General features: G+C 48.5%; 1 protein-coding gene across 3 annotated transcripts in view; it reads left to right on the top strand.

Moving 5' to 3' along the window:
• LOC140424335 (echinoderm microtubule-associated protein-like 6) overlaps positions 1 to 26,285 on the top strand; it is a 755,202-nt gene that overhangs the window by 336,730 nt on the left and 392,187 nt on the right. For all 3 annotated transcript variants that reach the window (XM_072507857.1, XM_072507856.1, XM_072507859.1), the window contains 2 exons: positions 15,636 to 15,754; positions 17,903 to 18,089. In XM_072507857.1, the coding sequence (XP_072363958.1) occupies positions 15,636 to 15,754; positions 17,903 to 18,089 (306 nt within the window). The remainder of the gene's footprint in view (positions 1 to 15,635; positions 15,755 to 17,902; positions 18,090 to 26,285) is intronic.

Here is a 26,285-nt window from a genome sequence, read left to right as displayed (position 1 = left end):
ATTCCACCGGGTAGCCGTCCGGCCCCGGGGCCTTGCCAAATTGCGTGCCCTCCAACCCCTCCATTATTTCTTCAATTTCAATTGGGACTTCCAGCCCTTCCATCAGATCCTCACCCACCCGCAGGAACCTCAACTGACCGAAGAACTGCCTCGTCCCCTCCATCCTAGCCGGGGCTTCCGACTCGTATAATTTACTGTAAAAGTCCTTAAACACCTCATTCATCCCCCCTGGGTCCAGGACCGTGATCCCATCTCTACTCTTTACTCTCCCGATCTCCCTGGCCGCCTCCCTTTTTCTGAGCTGGTGTGCTAACATTCTGCTTGCCTTTTTCCCATACTCATAGATCCCCCAACTTGCCTTCCTCAGCTGTTCCACTGCCTTCCCTGTAGTCAACAGCCCAAATTCCACCTGTAACCTCCGCCGCTCCTTCAGTAACCCCGCGTCCGGGGCTTCCTAGATCTCCTGCCCACCTGAAGTATCTCCCCAACTAGCCTATCCCTCTCAGCTCTTTCCACCTTTTCTCTGTGGGCCCGTATTGAGATTAATTCCCCTCTGATCACTGCCTTCAAAGCTTCCCAGACCGTTGCTGCAGAGACCTCCCCCGTATCATTTGTTTCCAGGTAGTTCTGGATAGACTTGTTCACCCGCCCACAGACCGCTTCGTCTGCTAACAACCCCACATCCAGCCTCCATAGCGTGCGTTGTCCTCTCTCCAAACTAACCCGTAGATCCACCCAACGTGGGGCATGATCCTATACTGTGATTGCCAAGTACTCAGTATCCGCTATCCCAGGTAGGAGAGCCCTGCTCAGAACAAAAAAGTCGATGTGAGAGTATACCTTGTGGACATGGGAGAAAAAAGAAAACTCCTTCACTTTTGGCCGTCCAAACCTCCATGGGTCTAACCACCCTCCCCCCATCGGTTCCATAAACCCCTTCAATTCCTTTGCCGTGGCTGGCACCCTCCCTGTCCTGGCTTTTGACCGGTCCAATTCCAGATCAATGACAGTGTTAAAATCTCCCCCCATGATCAAGTTATGTGACTCTAAGTCTGGGATCTTACCTCACACCCGCCTCATAAATTGCCACATCGTCCCAGTTCGGAGCATATACATTCACGAGTACCACCCGCATCCCCTCCAGCTTCCCACTCACCATTATGTACCAGACCCCCGTGTCTGACATGATTCTCCCTGCCTCAAATGCGACCCGTTTATTAATCCAAATCGCTACCCCCCTGGTCTTTGAGTCCAACCCTGAGTGGAATACTTTGCCAACCCACCCCTTCCTCAATCTAGTCTGGTCTGTAACCTTTAGGTGTGTCTCTTAAAACATTGCCACGTCTACCTTCAACCCCCTCAGATGCGCAAACACGCGAGGCCACTTGACCGGCCCATTCAGCCCTCTAACGTTCCATGTAATCAGCCTGCTCGGGACACGACGCCCTCCCCTCCTCCTGCCATCCCCTTTTTAGGCCAGCCTCCAGCTCGCGACCCTGGCCTCCTCGAGCCCGCCCTCGGGCATCCGACGTCCTCGACCTCCCATTTGTCCCCTGTCAGCAAAGCAGCCCCTCCCCTTCCTCCCCCCTGGTAACCAGAAACACAACACCCCCATCTCAAGCTCATCACTTGCTCGCCCCGCACTGTGCTTCCGTGAGCCAGCTGACCTGATAGCTCCCGCACATGGCACCAAACTGACTGTCTCCACATTATTCTCTCTCCTCCCCACCCCCCGGCTTGGACATACATATTCAAAGCATCACATTCCCCAGGAAACAAACAGTGGAAGAACAACCACAGAAATTCCCCCCACCCCCCACCCCCACTCCATCCAGCTCCCAGTAAAACAAAGTTAACTTTAGACCCCGAAACAGCCCCATATTGCGCATAACACTACTTATTCAAACCAGCACAAAAGTGATTATCAACAAATCACCATTGCAATACTCTCCTCAAAGCTCCAGTGTCTTTAGTTCACATCCAGTCTTTTTTCCTTGATATAAGTCAATGCATCTTTCGGTGTTTCAAAGTAGAATTCCGGCCTTCGTATGAGACCCACAGACACGCTGGGTACAGCATCCCGAACTTCACCCCCTTAAAGAGGGCTGATTTTGCCCGATTAAACTCGGCTCGCCTCTTGGCCAACTCCGCGCCCAGGTCTTGATAAATGGGCAGCTCACTATTCTCCCACCTGCTGCTCCGCTCTTTCTTGGCTCACCGCAGAATGTGTTCTGTGTCCAGGAACCGGTGCATACATACTCTAACCTAATAATAAAACCCATTGGTCTGAGGTAAGTACCATATTTTATTATATTATTATTATTTTTTATAAAAATTTAATTTAGTTGTTAGCCAGATCTTGGTAGAAAGTTAGAGGAATGGCAGGGAAGGGAGTGCAGTGTTCCTCCTGCAGGATGTTTGAGGTGAGGGATGCAGTTAGTGTCCCTGCTGATTTTACCTGCAGGAAGTGCTGCCATCTCCAGCTCCTCCAAGACCGAGTTAGGGAACTGGAGCTGGAGTTGGAAGAACTTCGGATCATTCGGGAGGCAGAAGGGGTCATAGATAGCAGCTTCAGGGAATTAGTTACACCAAAGATTGGAGATAGGTGGGTAACTGTAAGAGGGACTGGGAAAAAGCAGTCAGTGCAGGGATCCCCTGCGGTCGTTCCCCTGAGAAACAAGTATACCGCTTTGGATACTTGTGGGGGGGACGACTTACCAGGGGTAAGCCATGGGGTACGGGCCTCTGGCACGGAGTCTGTCCCTGTTGCTCAGAAGGGAAGGGGGGAGAGGAGCAGAGCATTAGTAATTGGGGACTCTATAGTCAGGGGCACAGATAGGAGATTTTGTGGAACCGTGAGAGACTCACGTTTGGTATGTTGCCTCCCAAGTGCAAGGGTACGTGATGTCTCGGATCGTGTTTTCCGGGTCCTTGGGGGGGAGGGGGAGCAGCCCCAAGTCGTGGTCCACATTGGCACTAACGACATAGGTAGGAAAGGGGACAAGGATGTCAGGCAGGCTTTCAGGGAGCTAGGATGGAAGCTCAGAACTAGGACAAACAGAGTTGTTATCTCTGGGTTGTTGCCCGTGCCACGTGATAGTGAGATGAGGAATAGGGAGAGAGAGCATTTAAACACGTGGCTACAGGGATGGTGCAGGCGGGAGGGATTCAGATTTCTGTATAACTGGGGCTCTTTCTGGGGAAGGTGGGACCTCTACAGACAGGATGGTCTACATCTGAACCTGAGGGGCACAAATATCCTGGGGGGGAGATTTGTTAGTGCTCTTTGGGGGGGTTTAAACTAATGCAGCAGGGGCATGGGAACCTGGATTGTAGTTTTAGGGTAAGGGAGAATGAGAGTATAGAGGTCAGGAGCACAGATTTGACGTCGCAGGAGGGGGCCAGTGTTCAGGTAGGTGGTTTGAAGTGTGTCTACTTCAATGCCAGGAGTATACGAAACAAGGTAGGGGAACTGGCAGCATGGGTTGGTACCTGGGACTTCGATGTTGTGGCCATTTCGGAGACATGGATAGAGCAGGGACAGGAATGGATGTTGCAGGTTCCGGGGTTTAGGTGTTTTAGTAAGCTCAGAGAAGGAGGCAAAAGAGGGGGAGGTGTGGCGCTGCTAGTCAAGAGCAGTATTACGGTGGCGGAGAGGATGCTAGATGGGGACTCTTCTTCCGAGGTAGTATGGGCTGAAGTTAGAAACAGGAAAGGAGAGGTCACCCTGTTGGGAGTTTTTTATAGGCCTCCTAATAGTTCTAGGGATGTAGAGGAAAGGATGGCGAAGATGATTCTGGATATGAGCGAAAGTAACAGGGTAGTTATTATGGGAGACTTTAACTTTCCAAATATTGACTGGAAAAGATATAGTTCGAGTACAATAGATGGGTCGTTTTTTTGTACAGTGTGTGCAGGAGGGTTTCCTGAAACAATATGTTGACAGGCCAACAAGAGGCGAGGCCACGTTGGATTTGGTTTTGGGTAATGAACCAGGCCAGGTGATGGATTTGGAGGTAGGAGAGCACTTTGGGGACAGTGACCACAATTCGGTGACGTTTACGTTAATGATGGAAAGGGATAAGTATACACCGCAGGGCAAGAGTTATAGCTGGGGGAAGGGCAATTATGATGCCATTAGACGTGACTTGGGGGGGATAAGGTGGAGAAGTAGGCTGCAAGTGTTGGGCACACTGGATAAGTGGGGCTTGTTCAAGGATCAGCTACTGCGTGTTCTTGATAAGTATGTACCGGTCAGACAGGGAGGAAGGCGTCGAGCGAGGGAACCGTGGTTTACCAAGGAAGTGGAATCTCTTGTTAAGAGGAAGAAGGAGGCCTATGTGAAGATGAAGTGTGAAGTTTCGGTTGGGGCGATGGATAGTTACAAGGTAGCGAGGAAGGATCTAAAGAGAGAGCTAAGACGAGCAAGGAGGGGACATGAGAAGTATTTGGCAGGAAGGATCAAGGAAAACCCAAAAGCTTTCTTTCGGTATGTCAGGAATAAGCGAATGACTAGGGAAAGAGTAGGACCAGTCAAGGACAGGGATGGGAAATTGTGTGTGGAGTCTGAAGAGATAGGCGAGATACTAAATGAACATTTTTCGTCAGTATTCACTCAGGAAAAAGATAATGTTGTGGAGGAGAATGCTGAGCCCCAGGCTAATAGAATAGATGGCATTGAGGTACGTAGGGAAGAGGTGTTGGCAATTCTGGACAGGCTGAAAATAGATAAGTCCCCGGGACCTGATGGGATTTATCCTAGGATTCTCTGGGAGGCCAGGGAAGAGATTGCTGGACCTTTGGCTTTGATTTTTATGTCATCATTGGCTACAGGAATAGTGCCAGAGGACTGGAGGACAGCAAATGTGGTCCCTTTGTTCAAAAAGGGGAGCAGAGACAACCCCGGCAACTATAGACCGGTGAGCCTCACGTCTGTAGTGGGTAAAGTCTTGGAGGGGATTATAAGAGACAAGATTTATAATCATCTAGACAGGAATAATATGATCAGGGATAGTCAGCATGGCTTTGTGAAGGGTAGGTCATGCCTCACAAACCTTATTGAGTTCTTTGAGAAGGTGACTGAACAGGTAGACGAGGGTAGAGCAGTTGATGTGGTGTATATGGATTTCAGCAAAGCGTTTGATAAGGTTCCCCACGGTAGGCTATTGCAAAAAATACGGAGGCTGGGGATTGAGGGTGATTTAGAGATGTGGATCAGAAATTGGCTAGCTGAAAGAAGACAGAGTGTGGTGGTTGAAGGGAAATGTTCAGAATGGAGTACAGTCACAAGTGGAGTACCACAAGGATCTGTTCTGGGGCCGTTGCTGTTTGTCATTTTTATCAATGACCGAGAGGAAGGCGCAGAAGGGTGGGTGAGTAAATTTGCAGACGATACTAAAGTCGGTGGTGTTGTCGATAGTGTGGAAGGATGTAGCAGGTTACAGAGGGATATCGATAAGCTGCAGAGCTGGGCTGAGAGGTGGCAAATGGAGTTTAATGTGTGAGGTGTGTGAGGTGATTCACTTTGGAAGGAATAACAGGAATGCGGAATATTTGGCTAATGGTAAAGTTCTTGAAAGTGTGGATGAGCAGAGGGATCTAGGTGTCCATGTACATAGATCCCTGAAAGTTGCCACCCAGGTTGATAGGGTTGTGAAGAAGGCCTATGGAGTGTTGGCCTTTATTGGTAGAGGGATTGAGTTCCGGAGTCGGGAGGTCATGTTGCAGCTGTACAGAACTCTGGTACGGCCGCATTTGGAGTATTGCGTACAGTTCTGGTCACCGCATTATAGGAAGGACGTGGAGGCTTTGGAGCGGGTGCAGAGGAGATTTACCAGGATGTTGCCTGGTATGGAGGGAAAATCTTATGAGGAAAGGCTGATGGACTTGAGGTTGTTTTCGTTGGAGAGAAGAAGGTTAAGAGGAGACTTAATAGAGGCATACAAAATGATCAGGGGGTTGGATAGGGTGGACAGTGAGAGCCTTCTCCCGCGGATGGATATGGCTGGCACGAGGGGACATAACTTTAAACTGAGGTGTAATAGATATAGGACAGAGGTCAGAGGTAGGTTCTTTACGCAAAGAGTAGTGAGGCCGTGGAATGCCCTACCTGCTACAGTAGTGAACTCGCCAACATTGAGGGCATTTAAAAGTTTATTAGATAAACATATGGATGATAATGGCATAGGGTAGGTTAGATGGCTTTTGTTTCGGTGCAACATCGTGGGCCGAAGGGCCTGTACTGCGCTGTATTGTTCTATGTTCTATACCACCATCGCCCTCGGTGGCTTGTTCGCTCGGGGCTTCTTTGCGAGGGCTCCGTGCGCTCTATCCACTTCCAGGGGCCGAGGGAACGCCTCAGCCCCCATCTACTTCTCCAACATGTTCGTCACACAGGCCCTCGTATCCGATCTCTCACTGCCCTCCGGGAGGCCGATGATTTTCAGGTTCTGCCTCCTGGACCTGTTCTCCAAGTCCTCCAGCTTCTCCTGCATTCTTTTCTGGCGGTCATTCATCATCTCCACCTTGGTCTCCAACACGGTTATGTATTCCTCGTGCTCGGACATCTTTTTCTTCACCTCCTGGATCGCACGTCCATGGATATCTTGATTCTGCACCACCTGATCAATTGAAGCCTTGATCGGGTCCAGCGTGTCCTTAAGCTTGGCGAAGCATTCTTCAAAAAACTTCACCAGCTGCTCCGTCGACCACTGTGCCACCTCCCCGCGGCCCTGCTTCTCCGCCATGTCTTCCCGCGTTTTCGGCTCTGCTCGGGTCTTTCTTGTAAAACTTTGCCTTCTCACACAGCCACTTCTGGTCCAATTCTCCATGCACTGGAGGGGGACTTCTCCTCACCGTCTCACTCTCCACCAATTCATCCAATAAAATCCGGGGAAAAACGGGAGAAAAAGTTCCAAAAGTCCGTCACAGGCGGGAGCTATCAAATGTGCGACCTACTCCTCCATGACCGCCACCGGAAGTGTTTGGAACAATTTCTTGAGGGGCAGAATAAATCTTAATTTAGAAAGATTAATTGAAGACAGCAAGGATTTGAGGGAAGGTTATGTCTGACAAATGGGACAGAACCTTTTGGGGAGGTATAAAGGCAGATTGATGAGGATAATCAATTTAATGTAGTCTATATGGATTTTAGCAAGGCTTTTGATAAGGCCCCACTTGGCAAAGTTGATCCAAAAGTGGCTCAGACAGGAAGCAATGGCTAAGATTGATGGAAGTTTTTGCGACTGGAAGTTCCACAGGTTTTATGGAATGGACCCCTTGCTTTTAGTGGACGGAATTCTCCAGAATTTGACCAAGTGTCAGGGTCAGACAAAAAACTGGTGTGTATCTCTCCAGTTGTACAGACCAGTGTTCTCTTCAAATGTTGAGTCTCTTTGAAAATAAAATCAATGTGGCAGGGTAGGGCCGGATAGAGTTAGCAACAGGCTCCTCAGAAATTGGGGCGCCACCTTTAAATGGCGCCCGATCAGCACTGCAACTAGCAGCCCCAGCCCCCTCGCTTCCATGTCCTTCCCCACCACTCCCCAACATTCATTGTCAGCACCCCCCCACCGATTTTTATTTCATTTCCCTCAAATGCTTCTCATTTGGCTAAATGTGTTGCAAATCTCGCCAACGTATAAATATTTAGTGAGGGGACCATGTGGCACTGAGTCCATTAATAATATCCATAGAAATCTATTTAAATGAGGTTCACACCCAACCTCATGATGTTCCGGCGAGGTTAGGGGAAAACTAGGAAACGCGATCTCTCCGGTGAGAATCGAGTTGACGATCCCGCGCGCGGCTAGTGCGGGCTCAAATACGCCCCCATTGACTTTAACGAATGTAGGGGGTATGATTAAGTTTACAGGTAATACAAAAATTAGTCCTGTGGTTGATAATGAAGAGAAAAGTAAATTGTCGGACAAGGTGGTTGGGTGGAGAGTCAGTCGTGAAACCAAAATCGCGGCAGGCTCCGAGCGCCTGCCAGAATGCTATGCTCCAGTGTCAATGCGTTCTACTCCACGCATATAGTGAACGCCAATCGCATATCATTAGCGGGCCTGACCCAATATTCTCTGGGGCCTCCGCGATGCTCCACCTCTACCGATGGGCATTAACGACGGCGAGTTTCACTTGTGGTTTCAAAAATCAGGAAACAGGCGCCATTGGTGGTGAGGGAGAGAGAAGAGATAGGACATGCAGAGGCACAATCGTGGACTGCCGTCCATCCTCCACCACCACCACTGTCCCCCTCCACCACCAGCACCCCTCTCCTTGGAGGTAGTGGAGGGGATGCGTGGGGGTAGTGGAAGGGGTGCGGGGGGGTGGTGGAGGGGGTGCGCGGGGGTGGTGGAGGGGGTGCGCGGGGAGGGGGGTGGAGGGGGTGCGCGGGGAGGGGGGTGGAGTGGGGGGTGATGGCGGGGGTGATGACACAGGTGCCGTGGGGAACCACAACCTCAGCGAGGTCTCACTTGCTCGCCCAATGCCAACCTCCACCTTGATGAATGCCCTCTCTCCGGGCCCATTGATCAAATCCTGTATCCTCTGCTCAGCTGCAGTGAGGGCCCACAGGTCTGGTGGTTCCCCCTCTGCTCTTTTCCCCCTCTAGGCAGTTGTGGGCAACATTCTCCTGGGAGGGGAGGAAGAGACAGAAACACACATCGTAAATCGATCGTGATCCATGTAGCGCTGGTGTTAGCCCATTAACGGTTTATGAATTGCTCTGGGAACGGTGCCAATTTTGCTGTTGTAGAAGTCCACCGATTCAGTCCCAGCACTTAGGTTCTGAAACGGAGCATCCCGCCGTACATGTTTGGAGAAGACTAACTAGACAAGAAAATATAAAATAAATAGTATGATAAAAGAAGTTTAAAGGACAAGGAAGACCTTGGTGTCCATGTCTACAGATCCATGAAGATGACTAGTTAGTTCGATAAGATGGTCAAGAAGGTTTACTGAATGTTTGATGTGTGTGTATATATATATTATATATATATATGGGGATATATTGTTATGGGCCAAGGTGTAGAAAACTCCAAAGTATATCATAGACTTCACCTGACCTACAACTGTTTATTAATTTTGGTTACGGGGAGTACAAGGGCCTACCATACAGGTGTTATTCAACAGAGGCCTTGAGCTCCTTTAATCAAAAACAAAGTTTATTCTACGAATTTAGTTAACATTTTTATACACACACACATATCAACTGCAAACATAAATAGCCGACACAGCTACAGTACTCTTATGTACGACCGTTAATACATTTCCCCCTTTAAGCTGTTCCAATTTGATCCCATAAACCAGAAAACCCTTTTCTTTTAAAAAAAAAAAAATATATTTTATTGAAGCATTTGTAATTTTCACAATTTAACATATTCTAAAACAACCGCGCAGGTCGATGCACAAAATGCCCCTAAAATAACAACACAATAAAACACGTACCCTACTTCTCCCACCCTATCCCCAATTACCCGTATAATAAATTCCCTGTCCTTATTTAACATTAACATGCCTCCTATTTTCCCCCTTACTGCTGACGTTCAGCTTTTGCTAAAGAAATCGATGAATGGCTGCCACCTCCAGGCGAATCGCTGTATTGATCCTCTTAAAGCAAACTTAATTTTCTCCTGACTGAGAAACTCTACCATATCGCTGACCCACATTCCTGATTTTGGGGGCTCCGAGTCCCTCCATCTCAGCAAGATCCGTCTCCGGGCCACCAGGGAGGAGAAGGCCAGAATATCGCCCCCCCCCCTTGCCCCCGGATCTTCTGATACCCCAAATATTGCTAATTCTGGGCTCGGAGTTACCCTACCTTCCAGGACTTCTGACATAACATCTGCAAATCCCTGCCAGAATTCCCTCAGCTTCGGACATGCCCAAAACATATGAACATGGTTGGCCGGGCTACCCCCACATCGCCCACATCTGTCCTTCACCCCTTCGAAGAACCTACTCATCCGGGCTACCGTTATGTGGGCCCTGTGGACTACCTTGGACTGAATGAAGCTGAGTCTAGCACAGGACGAGGGTGCATTTACCCTTTTCAAGGCTTTTTCCCGCAGTTCAGTTTCCAGCTCCCCTCCCAATTCCTCTTCCCACTTCGTCTTCACCTCTCTGATAGGGGCCCCTTCCCACTCTTAACAATTCCCTGTATATGGCCGAAATCTTCCCACATCCAACCCCTGTTTTTGACAGCACTTTATCCTGTAGTCCTTTCAGGGGGAGGCGAGGAAAGCTTGGGACCTGTCTCCGTACAAAGTCCCGCACTTGAAGATACCGAAACCCGTTCCCTCCTGGCAAGTCCAACTCCTCTAATGTCTCCAAGGTCGGGAAGCCCTCCTGGATGAATAGATCCCCAAACCTCTCAATCCCTGCCCGCTGCCATACCTTAATGCCCCCATCCAGCCTCCCCCGGGACAAACCGGTGATTGTCAGTCTCCAGTCTCATATGCTGCCTCCATTGCCCCCACACACTCAGGGCTGCCACCACCACAGGACTTGTGGAGTACCAAGCTGGTGAGAACAGCAGGGGCGCTGTCAGTAAAGCCTCCAGACTTGTACCTTTGCAGGATGCTGCCTCCATATGCTCCCAGACTGACCCCTCCCCCACTACCCACTTCCTGACCATCGATATGTTGGCAGCCCAGTAATAGTTAATAAAGCTCGGGAGAGCCAATCCCCCTTCCCCGCGGGCCCGTTCCAGGAGTACCCTCTTTACTCTCGGGGTTTTACCCGCCCATATAAACCTCGATACCGCCATATTCATACTTCTGAAAAAAGCCTTTGAGACAAAAATCGGGAGACACTGAAAAAAGAAAAGCAGTCTTGGAAGGACAGTCATCTTCACCGTCTGAACCCTCCCCGCCAGCGTCAGTGGGAGCATGTCCCATCGACAAAAATCCCTTCTCATTTGATCCACTGCTTTGCCCAAATTTAACTTGTGAAGCTGCCCCCAATCCTTGGCCACTTGAATCCCCAGATACCTAAAATTCTTCCCAACCACTTTAAAAAGTAACTCCTTCAGCCTCGTTTCCTGCCCCCGTGCCTGAATCACGAACATCTTGCTCTTTCCCATGTTTAACTTATAGCCTGAAAATCGCCCAAATTCTCCTAATACCTCCATGATTTCGGTCATTCCCCCCCCACCGGGTCCGTGATATAAAGCAGCAAATTGTCCGCATAGAGAGAGACCCTGTGCTCCAACCCCCCCTCTCACCATTCCCCTCCAGGTATTCACTGCTCTCAGAGCCATTGCGAAGGGTTCTATGGCCATGGCAAACAGTAATGGGGAGAGCGGGCATCCCTGCCTTGTCCCCTGACAAAGACTAAAGTATTCTGACCAAACTCAGTTAGTTCTTACATTTGCCACCGGGGCCTGGTACAGTAGCCGGACCCATTCCACAAATCCCTGCCCAAACCTAACCTGCCTAAAATATCCCATAGATACTTCCACTCCACTCGGCCGAAAGCCTTCTCCACATCCATGGCAACTGCCAGCTGAGCCTCGCGCCCCTCCGCTGGCATCATAATTACATTAAGAAGCCGTCTAATGTTGGATGTCAGGTGCCTGCCCTTTACAAATCCCGTCTGATCTTCCCCAATTATCTCCGGGACACAATCCTCTATTTGAGTGGCCAGGATCTTTGCCAGTAATTTGGCATCTACATTCAAGAGGGATATTGGCCTGTACGATCAGCAGCCAAATGTGAAAACTAAAGGAAAAAACTCAGAGCCACAGCCCAGCTCCACCCACACAATGACATCACTGAAGCCATGTGATAAGACAAAACATTTATTAAAGGGACACTCCCATGTCTATAGATATACACACATCAAACATTCAGTAAACCTTTTAAAAAATAAATTTAGAGTACCCAATTATTTTTTTACAATTAAGGGACAATTTAACATGGCCAATCCACCTACTCTGCACATCTTTAGGTTGTGGGGGTTGTTTTTGAAAACTCACCACTATTCTTAGAAGTCCCCCTATACCAAAAAGGGCTGACATTCTAAATGGTGATCAGGGATTCTCACTCCCTGACTCCGATGCAGGCTTCAGTGGGTGCTATTCAGGTCAAACTATGTTTTCAAGTTATTCCCCGGTATAACCCATACCTTCACCGAAGATTTCATCTACTTACCACTTAGTAGCATTGATCCTGGGTCCCGCATTGCTAAGTAAGTAAAGTAGACTTTGGAATAACCCCTATTTCAGGTTAAATTAAGGTATTTTGTTATATTTTTTCTTTTAAAAGCTGCAATTACTTTCTTTACAGAAAGGAAAAAGATCTTGCTTCTGGGTCCTTCTGGTTGGTTGAAGGGACCTTCAGGCCCAACTTGACAATCAATCTTATTTAAAGTCTGGTCTTCTTTATATGTATTCACTGTTCTGCTTGGTTGCTATGTCCTATCTTTCCCATGTACCGAGCTGTGAGAGCTGGCTCTGCTGGCTATCTCTGAGCTGACTCTGTCTACTCTTTAAATTCTAGTCTTCCTTAGATGTATTAGCTGTTTTAGCTCGGCTGCTTTACCCTGTCCCTTTCCCATGCGCGAGCTGACTGTAATCTGATTCTGAGCTGCTTGTTCTTTCTCTGCTTCTCCGCCTCTCTGCCTCTGAGTTCTGGTTCTGGCTGCTGTTCCCTTTCTTCGGGTTTATATATTTTTCTAACCGTTATCTAGTTTTTATGACTTTATTGTAAAGTAACTCTTATTTAACTTTGATTGTAAAAAGTATCTTTGATCTAAACTTTCTAATCCAACTAAGTATTCATTTTGACATGACTTCATCTCATAGATCTGATTACATTGTGTCCTTTGTGATGTTCAAAATGCTTTGACTTCAAGAGGTGTTACTTTTAATTCCTAGCATTTCTATAGTTTTATTTTCCAATTGTGTCATCAGCTCATAATTTTGACTTTGATTTTGGCTTTGAATTATGTTTCTCGTAGACTGATAGTCTCCAGTTTTCTTTAATTTACCTGGTATTAGCAAAATTTCACACTTAGAATTGTCACCAAATTCAACTGAACCTCATCCATGCTTTTCCAGATGCTTACTAAGACAGTTACTTTCAATGAAGATGTGAGCCATTGTTTTTGGCTTCATTCAAAATCCTGTTTGTCTTGTTTGCTAAGCCCGCTTGACCAAGGATATCTGCATTTTACAATCCTGCTCTTTGCAGCTGCTGTTAACCCTTTGTGGGATCTTACCCTGTATTCTCTCATGTTTCTCTCAGACCAGATATTGCCAGACTTCCATGTTTCAAATGACGCATCTTTCCATATTTTCAATAGCAGGGTGAAATCCACGCAAACACGGGGAGAATGTGCAAATGCCACATGGACAGTGACCCAGAGCCGGGATCGAACCTGGGACCTTGGTGCCGTGAGGCAGCAATGCTAGCCACTGTGCTGCCCCAGTAAACCTTCTTGACCATCTTATCTAATATATATATATATACCTCAATGAAATATTGTTAAAAAATAAAAGGTTTACTTAATATATGCCTTTAGTAAATGATGCAAAGGCCCACAATAGTCATACCATGGTCAAATTCACAGACCAAATGGGAATTTCTGGGGAATTTCAATGTCAACTGAGCAAATACTTCAGTTGGTTCTGACTCACTTAGCAGAATATTTACACTGGAAAAGTAAGAGAGATTAAAACCGGTCCTAACTTCTGGGTTACTGAGCACCCGCAACCCCTCAAGTACCCACCACCAAAACCCTCCTGCCCTCCTCTCCTACCCCCCCCCCACCCCAGTATATGGCTGCTTGTGTTGTAAAAAAGTGGTGTGGCTTGGCATCGCTCAATGCTCGTAGACTCTGATGAAAGAGCTCAGGAACATTTCTTAGAAGGCCTGGGTCAGACATCCAGCTGAGAAATATGGAGCTCCAGTGCAGGGTAAGTAAATAGGAGCAAAGTGGCAATATGACAGTGATTGCCATTCCATGGAAGGTTCAACCCATAGAATATATGACTTGGAAGGTTATGTTGAATCTGTGTAAAATATTAGTTAGGCCGCAGCCAGACTTCTGTCTGCAGTTCTGATCACATTGATTGCGTTCGAGAGGCTACAGAAGAGATTTCAAAGGGTGTTGACTGGACTGAAGAATTTTAGTTATTAAGAAAGAGAAGATGAGTTAGGCTTGTTTCTTTGGAAAACTTGAGGCTGAGAGGAAACCTAATTTAAGTGTATAAAATTCTGGGCTGAATTTTACAGGCCATCCACGTAGGAAAGCAATTGGGCGAATGCATAAATAATTATGGTATGCCATGGGCGGCATACCCACCACGGTCAGCCTGTCCCTGAACCACCGCAATTTAATGTGTTACAGCGAAGGTGTTGGTTGAATTCTCATCCTGTGGCCGAATTGAGGATTTTAAGTGGACAATGGGCAGCAAGAGAGACGATTTAAAGCCTCAAATGCAGAACACCCAAGGCATTTTACAGCCAATGAAGTACTTTTGAATTGTTGTAATGCAGAAAAATGTGGCAGCCAATTTGCTCAAAGCAAAATCCCACAAGACAGCAATGAGATGCATGGCCACGTGGTCTGTTTTAATGAAACTGCATGAGAGATGCATATAGAGCAGGATATTGAGAAAACTCCCCTACTCTTCTTCAAATAGTGCTGTGGGATGTCTACCTGACAGAGCGGCCAGGGATTCAGTTTAGCATTTCATTGGAAATATGACACTGTCTTCCTCAGGACTGTACTGAAGTGTCGGCCTGGATTGTGTGCACAAATCTCTGAAATGGAACCACAACCTTCTGACTTGGAGGTGAGAGTCGGACCACTGAGCCAAGGCAGGCAAAATGATCTGAAATTATGCAGCCCTTCAGGTGTATTTGGTTTGCAACTCGGGTGGAATGCAACAGAAGGAACACAGATTTAATTGGAATCTGAATATCACAGGTCTCAAAGTTACCATGGGGTTGTTGTCTGACTTCCACCTGTTGAAAACAAATCCACCAATGCAGAAGCGGGTAGGGATTCTTTACACTATTGTAGTTCCTACATCCCGACCTTTAATAGCTGGCAGAGCATCGTCTGTCTGGTGAAGGCAGAGGGCTAAATCGCTGGCTTTTAAATCAGACCAAGGCAGGCCAGCAGCACGGTTCAATTCCCGTACCAGCCTCCCCGAACAGGCGCCGGAATGTGGCGATTAGGGGCTTTTCACAGTAACTTCATTGAAGCCTACTTGTGACAAGAAGCAATTTTCATTTCATTTCATACATTGAATAACAGATGTGGAACCCAGATGGGAGTCCAGGACAGTTTCTCAGAGAACTTCCCGGTCTCATTGAAACTTTATGTAGCTGTTTTACAAGGATGGCTATCGAGTGGCTGTAACCTTTCAGGGTTGGGAAGGAGGGGTACAAATGTTACCCTCCTTGTTTCACAAAGTCTTCAACATCATTTCCTGTGAGCTCTTGAAGTTTTGAAATAGTGAAACTCACAAAACCAATTGAAGTTTGTGGCACAATCCCAGCACAAGTATCAGGTTGCTGCTATCTTTTGGAATTTCAGCCTCCAAAAATGTTTAGTCCTTCGTACAAATTTATTTTGAAAAAATTGTCTTGTACAGTAGGACATTTTGTTTTACCTCTTAGGTTTACAAAGAAGATCTACCTCAGCTCAAACAGCAAAGCAAAGAGAAAAAACAAGCCGCAACTTCTCTAAAAAGAGAGAGAGCCCCTGAAGGAAGTCTGAAACTACAATTTGTCCATGGGTACTTTTATAAACTTTTTTCTTCTACATTTATTTGTTGATGCATTTTATTATTGTATTCCTCTACAATGCACTTGCTGCAATGCAGCCAACCAGTACGTTTTAAAAATGTGTTCTTGAGATGCAAGCATCGGTGGCAACACCAGCATTTACTGTCCCTCTCCAACTGCCCTTGAGATGGTGGTGAGCCACCACAGGAAGCCTGTGCAGCAACACTTTAAATAGCTTATTTAAATGTAAAATCCTACTCAAATCAGGGTTTCTCCCCATAATAGAGCTGAACTACATGAGCATCACTATAGTCACTCATGGAAAAATAAATTATTTTATGGATTGAATAGTTTCCTCCACCTGCTGTCCCTGAATTCCCATTCTATTTTCTGATCATCCTTTGGGCTTCAGAAGATATTTTTTTCTCCTTTAGAGCTAAGCTTCAATCTGTACCCATATCATCTAAAGGAACCATTAGGCATTGCAAAGGATAGGGACTTTAAAGTACATTTTCAATCTGCACTACTAGTGACAATGATGCAGAATGAATGGTGGGAGAAAATGAGATGGAGGAATTCTGGGATTGCATTATCAGCCCCAGTAATGTCAGATGAACAGGGTAGGCGGATGTATGCAATATACAGCCTAATTTCTTACTACTTATGTTAACCTTATCATTTGTTCTGTTTCGTTTGTGTTTTTGTTCAATTGCCTAAAATCTAAATCTCTTCAATATATACAATATTTTGTGAAATGTAATAAAATTATTGGGCTGAATCTGTGGTATGACATAACTCACATTTTTGGAAAATACCTTGTTTAAAAATCTGGCTTCATTTCAATCTTTCTTTGAAAATGGCTTCTCTGGCTGGATGACACTTTCCTGCTTATGTCTCCCCACTTCTGCCAAGCAGTCTAGACATTCCTTAACACAGGGAAGAATGCTGGCATGCAAAAAGGATGTCCCCACTTTTCTGCACTAATGCCAAGATTTTTAAAAACATGTCAGAAATCAGAGCAGACCTCCTTTATTCCAAGCGTAAACAACAATTTGCTGTTTTTAAATGGCAACTGAAATGGTATTGCTGTCCTAGTGTCAACAATTCGTTTGTCACTCTGAGGTCTTGCCATTTTAATACCAGAGCTAGAAAATCTGCCTTAGTATGTTGTTGAGTGAAAACAAAATAATAAACCTGAGTACTTCAAAACTACATTTATATTAATTTATTTTTTGCATTGAACACTTAACACAGTTCCTTTTCTTACATATGGGAGTCAATAAAGCGCCTGGTGTGGAGTTTTGCCCATCATGCACGCGCATTGGGAAATATTTCCTACAGGTTTTCGTCTCAACCTGAATTTCAAATATGTATTTCCGTTGGCCAAAGTTGTGCATTTTGAGCTAAACTTCGGAAAATTACCTTCAACTGTTTCAAAACATGTATTTGAGTTTTCAGATAAGGTACCATGGATAATCTTTTGTTATAGGTCATGTTTAATTCATGAAATAAATTGCTGGCAATCCCTATTTAATGCTCATTGCCTATGATTCACTTTTCAGTCTCCAGGGACAGTAGGAGTTTGATAAAGTAATTAAGGTGAAACCTTTTCCAATGGTAGGTGAGTTAGTATCCAGAGGCTACCAGAAATAACTTAAGGTAATTGCAGTACGAAGTCTTACAACACCAGGTTAAAGTCCAACAGGTTTGTTTCGATGTCACTAGCTTTTGGAGCGCTGCTCCTTCCTCAGGTGATTAAGGTACCACATTAAGGTAATTGGCAAAAGAAGCAGAAGGTGAGGAGAAATGTTTTTATACAGCAAGCCATTATAATATGGAATACGAACTGCCCAAAATGGTGGTGCAAGCAGAAGTATTAGTAGTTTTCAAATGTCAATTGGATAAATACTTGTAGGGAAAAATGGAGAAATATGGGAAAAGTGCAGCATATTGGAATAATTGTATAACTCTTTCAGTGAGTTGGCACAGGCATCATGTGCCCAATGACCACCTCCTGTGCGTTATGTTTCTATGACAACAGGTGGCATCCTAAACAGCCCAAACACTAAATCAGATGGAGCGTTATCATAATTACATGTTTATAAAATATACTTATAATCGTTATCCTAGGATGTATAAGCCTATTTTGTGTTTTTAAGGTACAGAGGATATGATTGTCGAAATAATCTCTTCTATACTCAAGCTGCTGAAGTGGTCTACCATGTTGCTGCCATTGGTATTGTTTATAATCGACAACAGCATTCACAAAGATTCTATCTTGGACATGATGATGATATCCTCTGTCTAGCCATTCATCCAATAAAGGACTATGTGGCTACCGGGCAGGTATTCACAAATTATAAAACCTGAATTGCATTTAGCTATTAAACTATCAGCTATTTTGTATTTGAAGTATATAACCTGTGCCAAGGAGGTATTCTGCACAGCTTGTTAGAACATTTGATGTCCTTTTCAACAGGATGGTACCTACAATACAAGTTAAAGCCTGAAATCCACATGGTGTAGTACAAATCTAGCTGTGCTCTGGGGAGTGACCAAGCAAAAATCAGACAAAAAGAAAGGAGCCAATCTCTGTGTTCTCTGACACACCTCAACATGGCTGGCTGCAGGCAGTATAGACTAGGACCTAGAAGCTGAAGTGAAAATTGTGTTGCATTGTGTCCAGCAGGAAAAGGAAGGTGTAGTATAAGAGTCTGGCATAGAAAGAGTTAATGTTCTGTGATGTAAAGGAGCACAGGACCCAAGTCTAGAGGGCAGTCTTCTACTGGGCAGAGATGTGAATAAAGTTAGACATGGAGACAGCTCTGAGCTTACACCTTATACTGTACAATTGCTGAAATAAGAAACATGTTGTTAAAACATTTCAACTTGCACTCACCAGGACAATTCACAAGAATACCAAGTGTTAAGGGACACCAATTTATACTTGTATCAATACATATCACATTTATATATACCAATAGTATGTACACTATGTATATTAATGTGCTCATTTGACATTGCAAGTCTATTCACCAGTGTACCACTCAAGGAAGCCCTAGACATTTGCACTGCAGCATGATATCAGTCCCACTGCCATTGTGTGAATCAGGATTAATTGAATTTATGAACTCAGCAACTTGTGCAGTTGAGTTCAGTTTTATCGATACCATATATACCCAAATGTTGCCATGGGATCACCTCTAAACCCAGCTCTCTTCAACATCTCTGTTGGGTTCCATGATAAATGAGTCATAGAATCACTACATTGCACAAGGAGGCCATTCGGCCCATCGAGTCTACACCGACCTACTGAAAGAGTACCCGACCCATGCCCATGCACCACCCTATCGAAATAACCCCACCTAACCTTTGGACACTAAGGGACAATTTACCATGGTCAATCCACCTAACCTGCACATCTTTGGATTGTGGGAGGAAACCAGAGCAACCCGGAGGATGCAGACAATGGGAGAATGTGCAGACGCCACACAGCCAGTCACCCAAGATTGGAATCAAACACAGGTCCCTGATGCTGTGAGGCAGCATTGCTAACCACCGTGCTAACCACTGCATGATACCCAATCTCCTACCCCTTGAATGTTTCTGATATTTAGATGATGGGTGTGATCTTTCCACCCTGTTGCGTCTGCCACCGATCCTGTCGCGCCAGGTGCAACGCGGGAGAGGCACGAAACTGGCTTTGTGCCTGGCACGAGTCACCAGACCCGCGGCACTCGCGCTAGCGTGATCCAGATAATCATATTTAAATGATGCATTAGGCGCATCTAAATATTCATGGCTAGTTTGAGGCCACAGTCTCACCACTCCTGAGAGCCACCAGCTGCACCGGCAAGGCCTCACCCAGGCACCGGTCTCCTGGTCTCCATAGCGGAGATCAAGTGTGATGGCCTCTCTGGGGGATCTCGATGGCCATTGGAGATCCTGGGGACATGGAAGATGGCCAGGTGTCAGGGGCAGTGTCCGGATGCTGGGTTGGCAGTGCCAAGGGTTGGGACATGGGTATGAAAGGAGGTGGAAGAGTATGAAGGGTGGGATGTATGAAGGGGCATCATGAAGGTGGGGGGGGTGAAGGTGGGGCTGTTAGGGTTGGCACTGACAGGGTGTCAGGGCAGTGTCCGGGTGCCAGGTTGTTAGTGCCAGGTTGCCAGTGCCGAGAGGCAGGGCCTGATGGGGGCCATACCCTTGAAAGGGGGGTATGAAGGGTGGGGGGAGAACAGGTGAATCAGCGGGGTCCTGAATGAGAGTCCTCAGCGACCCCCATAGTGTGGTATGCTCACTTGGTGGGGGGGGGGGGGGGGGGGGGGACAATGCACTGATGCCCACAAGGATGGATGGGTGTAGGGTAGAGTCACCTTCGTGCCTGGGTGATTGGGTGGGGGGGGGGGGGGGGGGGGGGGGTGGACAATGCACTGATGCCCACAAGGATGGATGGGTGTGGGGTAGAGTCACCTTCGTGCCTGGGTGATTGGGGGGGGGTGGGGGGGGGGATGCTCACGCAACTTTTATTGATGGGGGGAGGTTGCCCCTCAGGGTTCAACTGTTGGTTGTGTTGGCCATTTTTGCAGGGAGTTGCATTGTCCGTAGGTGGGAATGTGGGGTTCCTTCAACCTCACTTTGAGATTGGGGAATACTTTCAAAATGGCGCGCAATCTCAGAGGAGCCGGCCTGGGTGGTGCGTTTAGTTCCGCACTGCAGGAAATAATTTGCCTGGCAACTGGAGAATCCCGCCAGAGGTCAATGGAGTTCTCCATTGTACGCCTGTGGCATTCTTGTGGCGGGTGGTAGAATCCAGCCCGAAGTGTTGATACCGAGACTGATTTGGGAGTGTTTCCCGGTCCCAATGGGGGTGCCAGTGCTGGAACTATTCAGGACATGCTAATGTGCCAGCATACGGGCCACGTGAAACTAGTGCTACACGACCTTGGGGCGGCCCAGGTGAGTCACCACCCTCACCCTGCCCCCTGCATGTCAATCCTCTTTTCTCCCCCCCCCCCCCCCCCCCCCCCCACAAAAAAAAAGAGAGGGTGATCGACAAGCCCCAGCCGCCGGCAGACCCCTCGCACCCCACCTTACACCACTGCAAACTCCCTGTGCGGCCACATCCAAGTGTCTCTCACTGTGGATTATCTGTACCTCCAGGAGAAGTCAACCCACAACCACCGGGAGCAGGAGAAGAGGAAAGGGGCGCACCGGACCTGCAGCCCCTCACCATTGTGGAGCAGAAGGCACTGGTGGGGGAACGGGCAGTTGCCCAGGCGGAGATTGGCATGGGACAACCAAATGAGCTCCTAATGAATTACAATGTCCCTATGGCATGTGCGCCACCCCACTCCCCCACACCATGTCTACCCGTGATCTCACCATGCGTCTTGCCTTGTGTCTTGCAGGATCACGTCCGACGAGGCAGGGCCATCAGGGATTTCTTGATCACCCAGCCGCAACCCCACAACACCTCAGCGCACCAGTCCGGGGATGACACTGACTTTTCATCACTGCTGTCACCAGCACCCTCCACCATCGCAGAGACTCTCACCTCGGTAGGTCATTATAATGAAATGGCTCCTGGGATAGTCTCTGCACACATCACACATGCAGCAGTACAACCAAGTGGAGGTAGGATCCCTTGAGAGGGCGGACAGTCGCTGGGTGGCCCGACCTCCGGGACTAGCTGCCATCCAGACAGATCTTGGACTTCTGGAAAGGGAGATTCCATCAATGATGCAGGCACAGAGCAGAGGATTAAAAGATGGGGTGTCAGCAACCTTCCAGTGCCTGTAGCTACACTTGGAGGAGTTCAACCACCTGCCGGAGCAGGAGACGATGCCGACAATACATGCTACCCAGGCCAACACCGCAAGAATTGTGTCCGCGTTGGAAGACTTGGGTATGAGGGTCACAGCCATGGGTCGGGATGTCGAAGGCCTGGGGACTGAGGTACAGGACAGGGTAGCCATATACCAAGGCCACATGGAATTTCTGCGATGCTTCAGAACGTGGCCAAATCACAACGGGCCATGAATGCATGTGGTAAGAGCATTGGCCTGGTGCTGGCTGACCCGTGTCAGTCCAAAGGGATGTGGCACAGACCCAGAGGAGTGTGGTCCAGTCCCTGTGCTCCATGGCCATGAGCATGGAGGCCCTGGTTGAGATCGGCAGGTAACTGCAGAGCCCCTGGAGCTCGTTCCAACTGCACCCCCATCCCAAGGAGTAGCCCAGGGGACATTGGGCACCCAGAGGGAGAAGGTGGTGATGGGTCCTGTGCCGTTAACTCCTGCTGGGGAGATGCTGGAATGCAGCAGCCCCTCTGAATTCCCCTGCACTTGCCCCTGGTCATCCGATGGGCAGCGGGCAGAACAGGGTGGCACCACATCGCCTGTGACACCTGGAAGTTGGCCGGGCCCATCGAGGCTCAGTCACTCCAGAGTACAGTCACCAAAGGGGACCCAGGCCACAGGACGGTATAGGCAGCAGGCCACCTCCACATCTAATATACTGTCTGGGGAACCACCTACAAGGAGCATTAGGACGCATAAGATTTGAAAGTTAGACACCAGTTAAGTTGGCACGGCTGCAGCACACAGGATAGTGTTAGGAGCCAGGGCACAATACTTGTATATACTGCTAATACAATTAAACACCTGTACACAGACGTTCCAAATTGTCTCGGGCCTTTATCATAAGGGTGTGAGGGATGGGCCGGGCTGAGTGCAAAGATGGTGGGGGTGTTGGAGGAAGACATGGGGCAGGGCCCCCAGGACAGTTTGACATCCCACCCCCCCCACCCCGGGGTCGGCTTCGGAGGTGGCAGGGGACGGGGCTAGAAATGTGGGGGCGCCATGTGGTAGGGCCTACCCTGGGAGTGGCCCATCACTGCTCACCACCTCCCACACCCCCTAACCCCGTCCCCACCTCCGCCTCCCCAGAATGACTGTGGGCCTGGTAAGGTGGAATGGTCAGCACGCATGCAGGTATCACCCGAGCGGACAGTGGAATGTGATACCGAAGGCAGGAGTCAGACATTGTCAGCCGATGCGGAACACCTGAGCTCATCGCAGAGCAGGTCGTCATTCTCATCCATCCCATGGACCAGACCCGCTCGGGCTGCCATCCCAGGGCCAACACCCTGTAGTAAAGCTGGTGGAAAGCTCGGAGAGGGAGTGCAGGTGCTGTGGTGGCAGGGGGGAGATGTAGTGCAGGAAGGGAGGATAAGGGAAGGGAGTGGGTGGCCATGGGACGGGGGGTGGGTGGCAGGCGTGGAGAGGTGGAAAAGGGAGGCTGGGCTGCCGGTGGCCAGGCTTACTGGTCGGTTAACTTGGAGGTCATGCCCCGGAGGAGGAATTGTACAGGGAGAGGAGACGACTCCAGACGGAATTTGACCTTCTGACCACCAGAAAGGCGGAGGTACTGTGGAGGAAGGCACAGGGGAGGAGGTATGAATATGGGGAAAAGGCTAGTCGCCTGTTGGCTCATCAATTGCGAAAGAGGGCAGCAGCGAGGGAGGAATTAGAGACGAAAGGGGAGACACTGTGCGAAGGGCAGGAAAGATAAATGAGGTGTTCAAGACCTTCTATGAGGAACTGTATAGGTCTCAACCCCCAGAGGGAGAGGGTGGATGCGGCAGTTCCTGGACCAATTGAGGTTCCCGAAAGTGGAGGAGCGGGGGGGTGGTAGGCCTGGGGGCACCGATTGGGGTGGACGAGGTTATTAAGGGACTGGGAAGCATGCAAGCAGGGAAGGCCCCAGGACCAGACGGGTTCCCGGTGGAGTATTACAGAAAATATGTGGACTTGTTGGCCCCGTTGATGGTGAGGACGTTCAATGAGGCCAGGAAAGGGGGGACTCTACCCCCGACGATGTCGGAGGCGACGATATCGTTAATTTTGAAGAGGGATAAAGATCCGTTGCAGTGCGGGTCCTATAGACCCATTTCATTATTGAACGTGGACGCCAAATTGTTGGCAAAGGTACTGGCATCGAGGATAGAGGACTGTGTCCCGGGGGTGGTGCACGAAGATCAGACAGGGTTCGTAAAAGGGAGACAACTGAATGTTAACGTGCGACGACTATTAGGGGTGATAATGATGCCCCCAGTGGAGGGGGAGGCAGAGATAGTGGCGGCAATGGACGCAGAGAAGGCATTTGATAGGGTGGAGTGGGAGTATTTATGGGAAGTGTTAAGGAGGTTTGGGTTTGGGAACGGGTTTATTAGCTGGGTTAGACTTCTTTATGGGGCTCCAACGGCAAGCGTAGTTACAGGTCGACATAGATCGGAGTATTTCCGACTACATAGGGGAACAAGACAGGGATGCCCGCTGTCTCCATTGTTGTTCGCGTTGGCAATTGAACCTCTGGCCATGGCGTTGATCGACTCCAGGAAATGGAGAGGGGTGATTAGAGGGGGAGAAGAACACCGAGTCTCGTTATACGCGGATGACCTGTTGTTATACGTGTCGGACCCAGCGGGGGGGATGATAGAGGTTATGCAAATTTTGAGGGGGTTCGTGGATTTCTCGGGGTATAGGCTAAACATGGGTAAGAGTGAATTATTTGTGATACATCCAGGGGACCAGAGTAGAGAGGTTGAAGGCTTGCCTCTAAGGAAAGTGGAAAGAAACTTCCGATACCTGGGGATTCAGATCGCTAGGAGCAGGGGAACCTTGCACAGACTTAATCTGACACGGTTGGTAGAACAAATGGAGGAGGACTTCAAGAGGTGGGACATGCAGCCTCTATCGCTGGCGGGCAGGGTGCAAGCAATTAAGATGATGGTCCTCCCGAGGTTCTTGTTTGTATTTCAATGTCTCCCTATACTAATCATCAAGACCTTTTTTAATAAAATAGACAGGAGCATCACGAGCTTCGTGTGGGCAGGGAAAGTTCCGAGAGTAAGGAGGGGGTTCCTTCAGCGTAGTAGGGACAGAGGAGGATTGGCACTACCGAACTTGGGCGATTACTATTGGGCCGCCAATGTGGCAATGATACGTAAATGGATGATGGAGGGTGAGGGAGCGGCGTGGAAAAGACTGGAGAGAAAGTCCTGTAAAGGGACGAGTTTAGAGGCGCTGGTGACAGCGCCGCTACCGATCTCACCTAAAAGGTTTACCACGAACCCGGTGGTGGCGGCAACATTGAATATCTGGGGACAGTGGAGGCGACAGAGAGGGGTGCGGGGAGCCCTGGTGGGGTCCCCAATCAGGAACAACCATAGGTTCGCCCCAGGAAGAATGGATGGAGGATTTCCGAGCTGGTGCCAGTTGGGAATTAGGAGGGTGGGAGATTTATTTATAGATGGGACTTTTGCGAGCTTGGGAGCATTGGAGGAAAAGTATAAGTTGCCCCGGGGAAATTTCTTGAGATATATGCAGGTGAGGGCGTTTACTAGACAACAGGTGAGGGAATTTCCGTTGCTCCCGACACAGGGGATACAGGACAGGGTGCTTTCAGGGGTGTGGGTCGGAGAGGGCAAGGTGTCAGAGATTTACCGAGAGATGAGGGAAGAGGGGGAGGAGTCGGTGGGCGAACTAAAAGGAAAGTGGGAAGAAGAACTAGGGGAGGAGATAGAGGAGGGTATGTGGGCTGATGCCCTAAGCAGGGTAAATTCCTCTTCCTCATGCGCCAGGCTTAGCCTGATTCAATTTAAGGTGCTACATAGAGCACACATAACGGGAGCAAGATTGAGCAGGTTCTTTGGAGTGGAGGACAAATGTGGGAGGTGTGGCGGGAGCCCGGCAAACCACGCACATATGTTTTGGGCGTGCCCGGCACTGGAAGGGAGTGACGGGAGTGATTTCGCAGGTGGTGAAGGCCCGGGTCAAATCAGGCTGGGGGTTAGCTCTATTTGGAGTTACGGAAGAGCCGGGAGTGCAGGAGGCGAAAGAGGCCGACGTTGTGGCCTTTGCGTCCCTAGTAGCCCGGCGCAGGATCCTACTCATGTGGAAGGAGGCGAAACCCCCCGGACTGGAGGCCTGGGTAAATGATATGGCGGCGTTCATTAAACTGGAGCAGATAAAGTTTGCCCTGAGAGGATCGGCTCAAGGGTTCACCAGGCGGTGGCAGCCATTTCTCGACTACCTAGGGGAACGTTAGAGGGAAGACAGATGACCAGCAGCAGCAACCCAGGGGGAAGGGTGGGGAGGGGGGGGGGGTTAGTTAATTTAGGTCAAAGATAAAGGGGTTTTGTTACTTGTGTATTGTTAAAAATTTCTGTATTGTTATTGTTGCGTTTGCTTTGTAAGAGGGGAAAAATTGTTGTTTGGGGAAAAAAATTTCAATAAAACATATTTTTAAAAAAAAAACTTGGAGGTCATGAGGTTCTCGCCTGCATGCGACCCCCTGTGCCTGCCCGGGCCCCATGCCCTGGCCACCCTCTGCATCCTCCTCGTTCGGTGAAGCCTGACATTCCTCTATGTTTTTGTTCCTCCTCCAGCATGTCCTCTCTCTACAGCGCGATGTTGTGCAGGCGCAGCAGGCCAGCACAATGTGGGATTCCCTCCCAGGACTATATTGGAGGGTCCATGT

The sequence above is a fragment of the Scyliorhinus torazame genome, chromosome 1 (genome assembly GCF_047496885.1).
Source record: "Scyliorhinus torazame isolate Kashiwa2021f chromosome 1, sScyTor2.1, whole genome shotgun sequence".
NCBI classification, from domain to species: Eukaryota; Metazoa; Chordata; class Chondrichthyes; order Carcharhiniformes; family Scyliorhinidae; genus Scyliorhinus; species Scyliorhinus torazame.
This window is presented reverse-complemented; position numbering and strand designations above follow the sequence as displayed.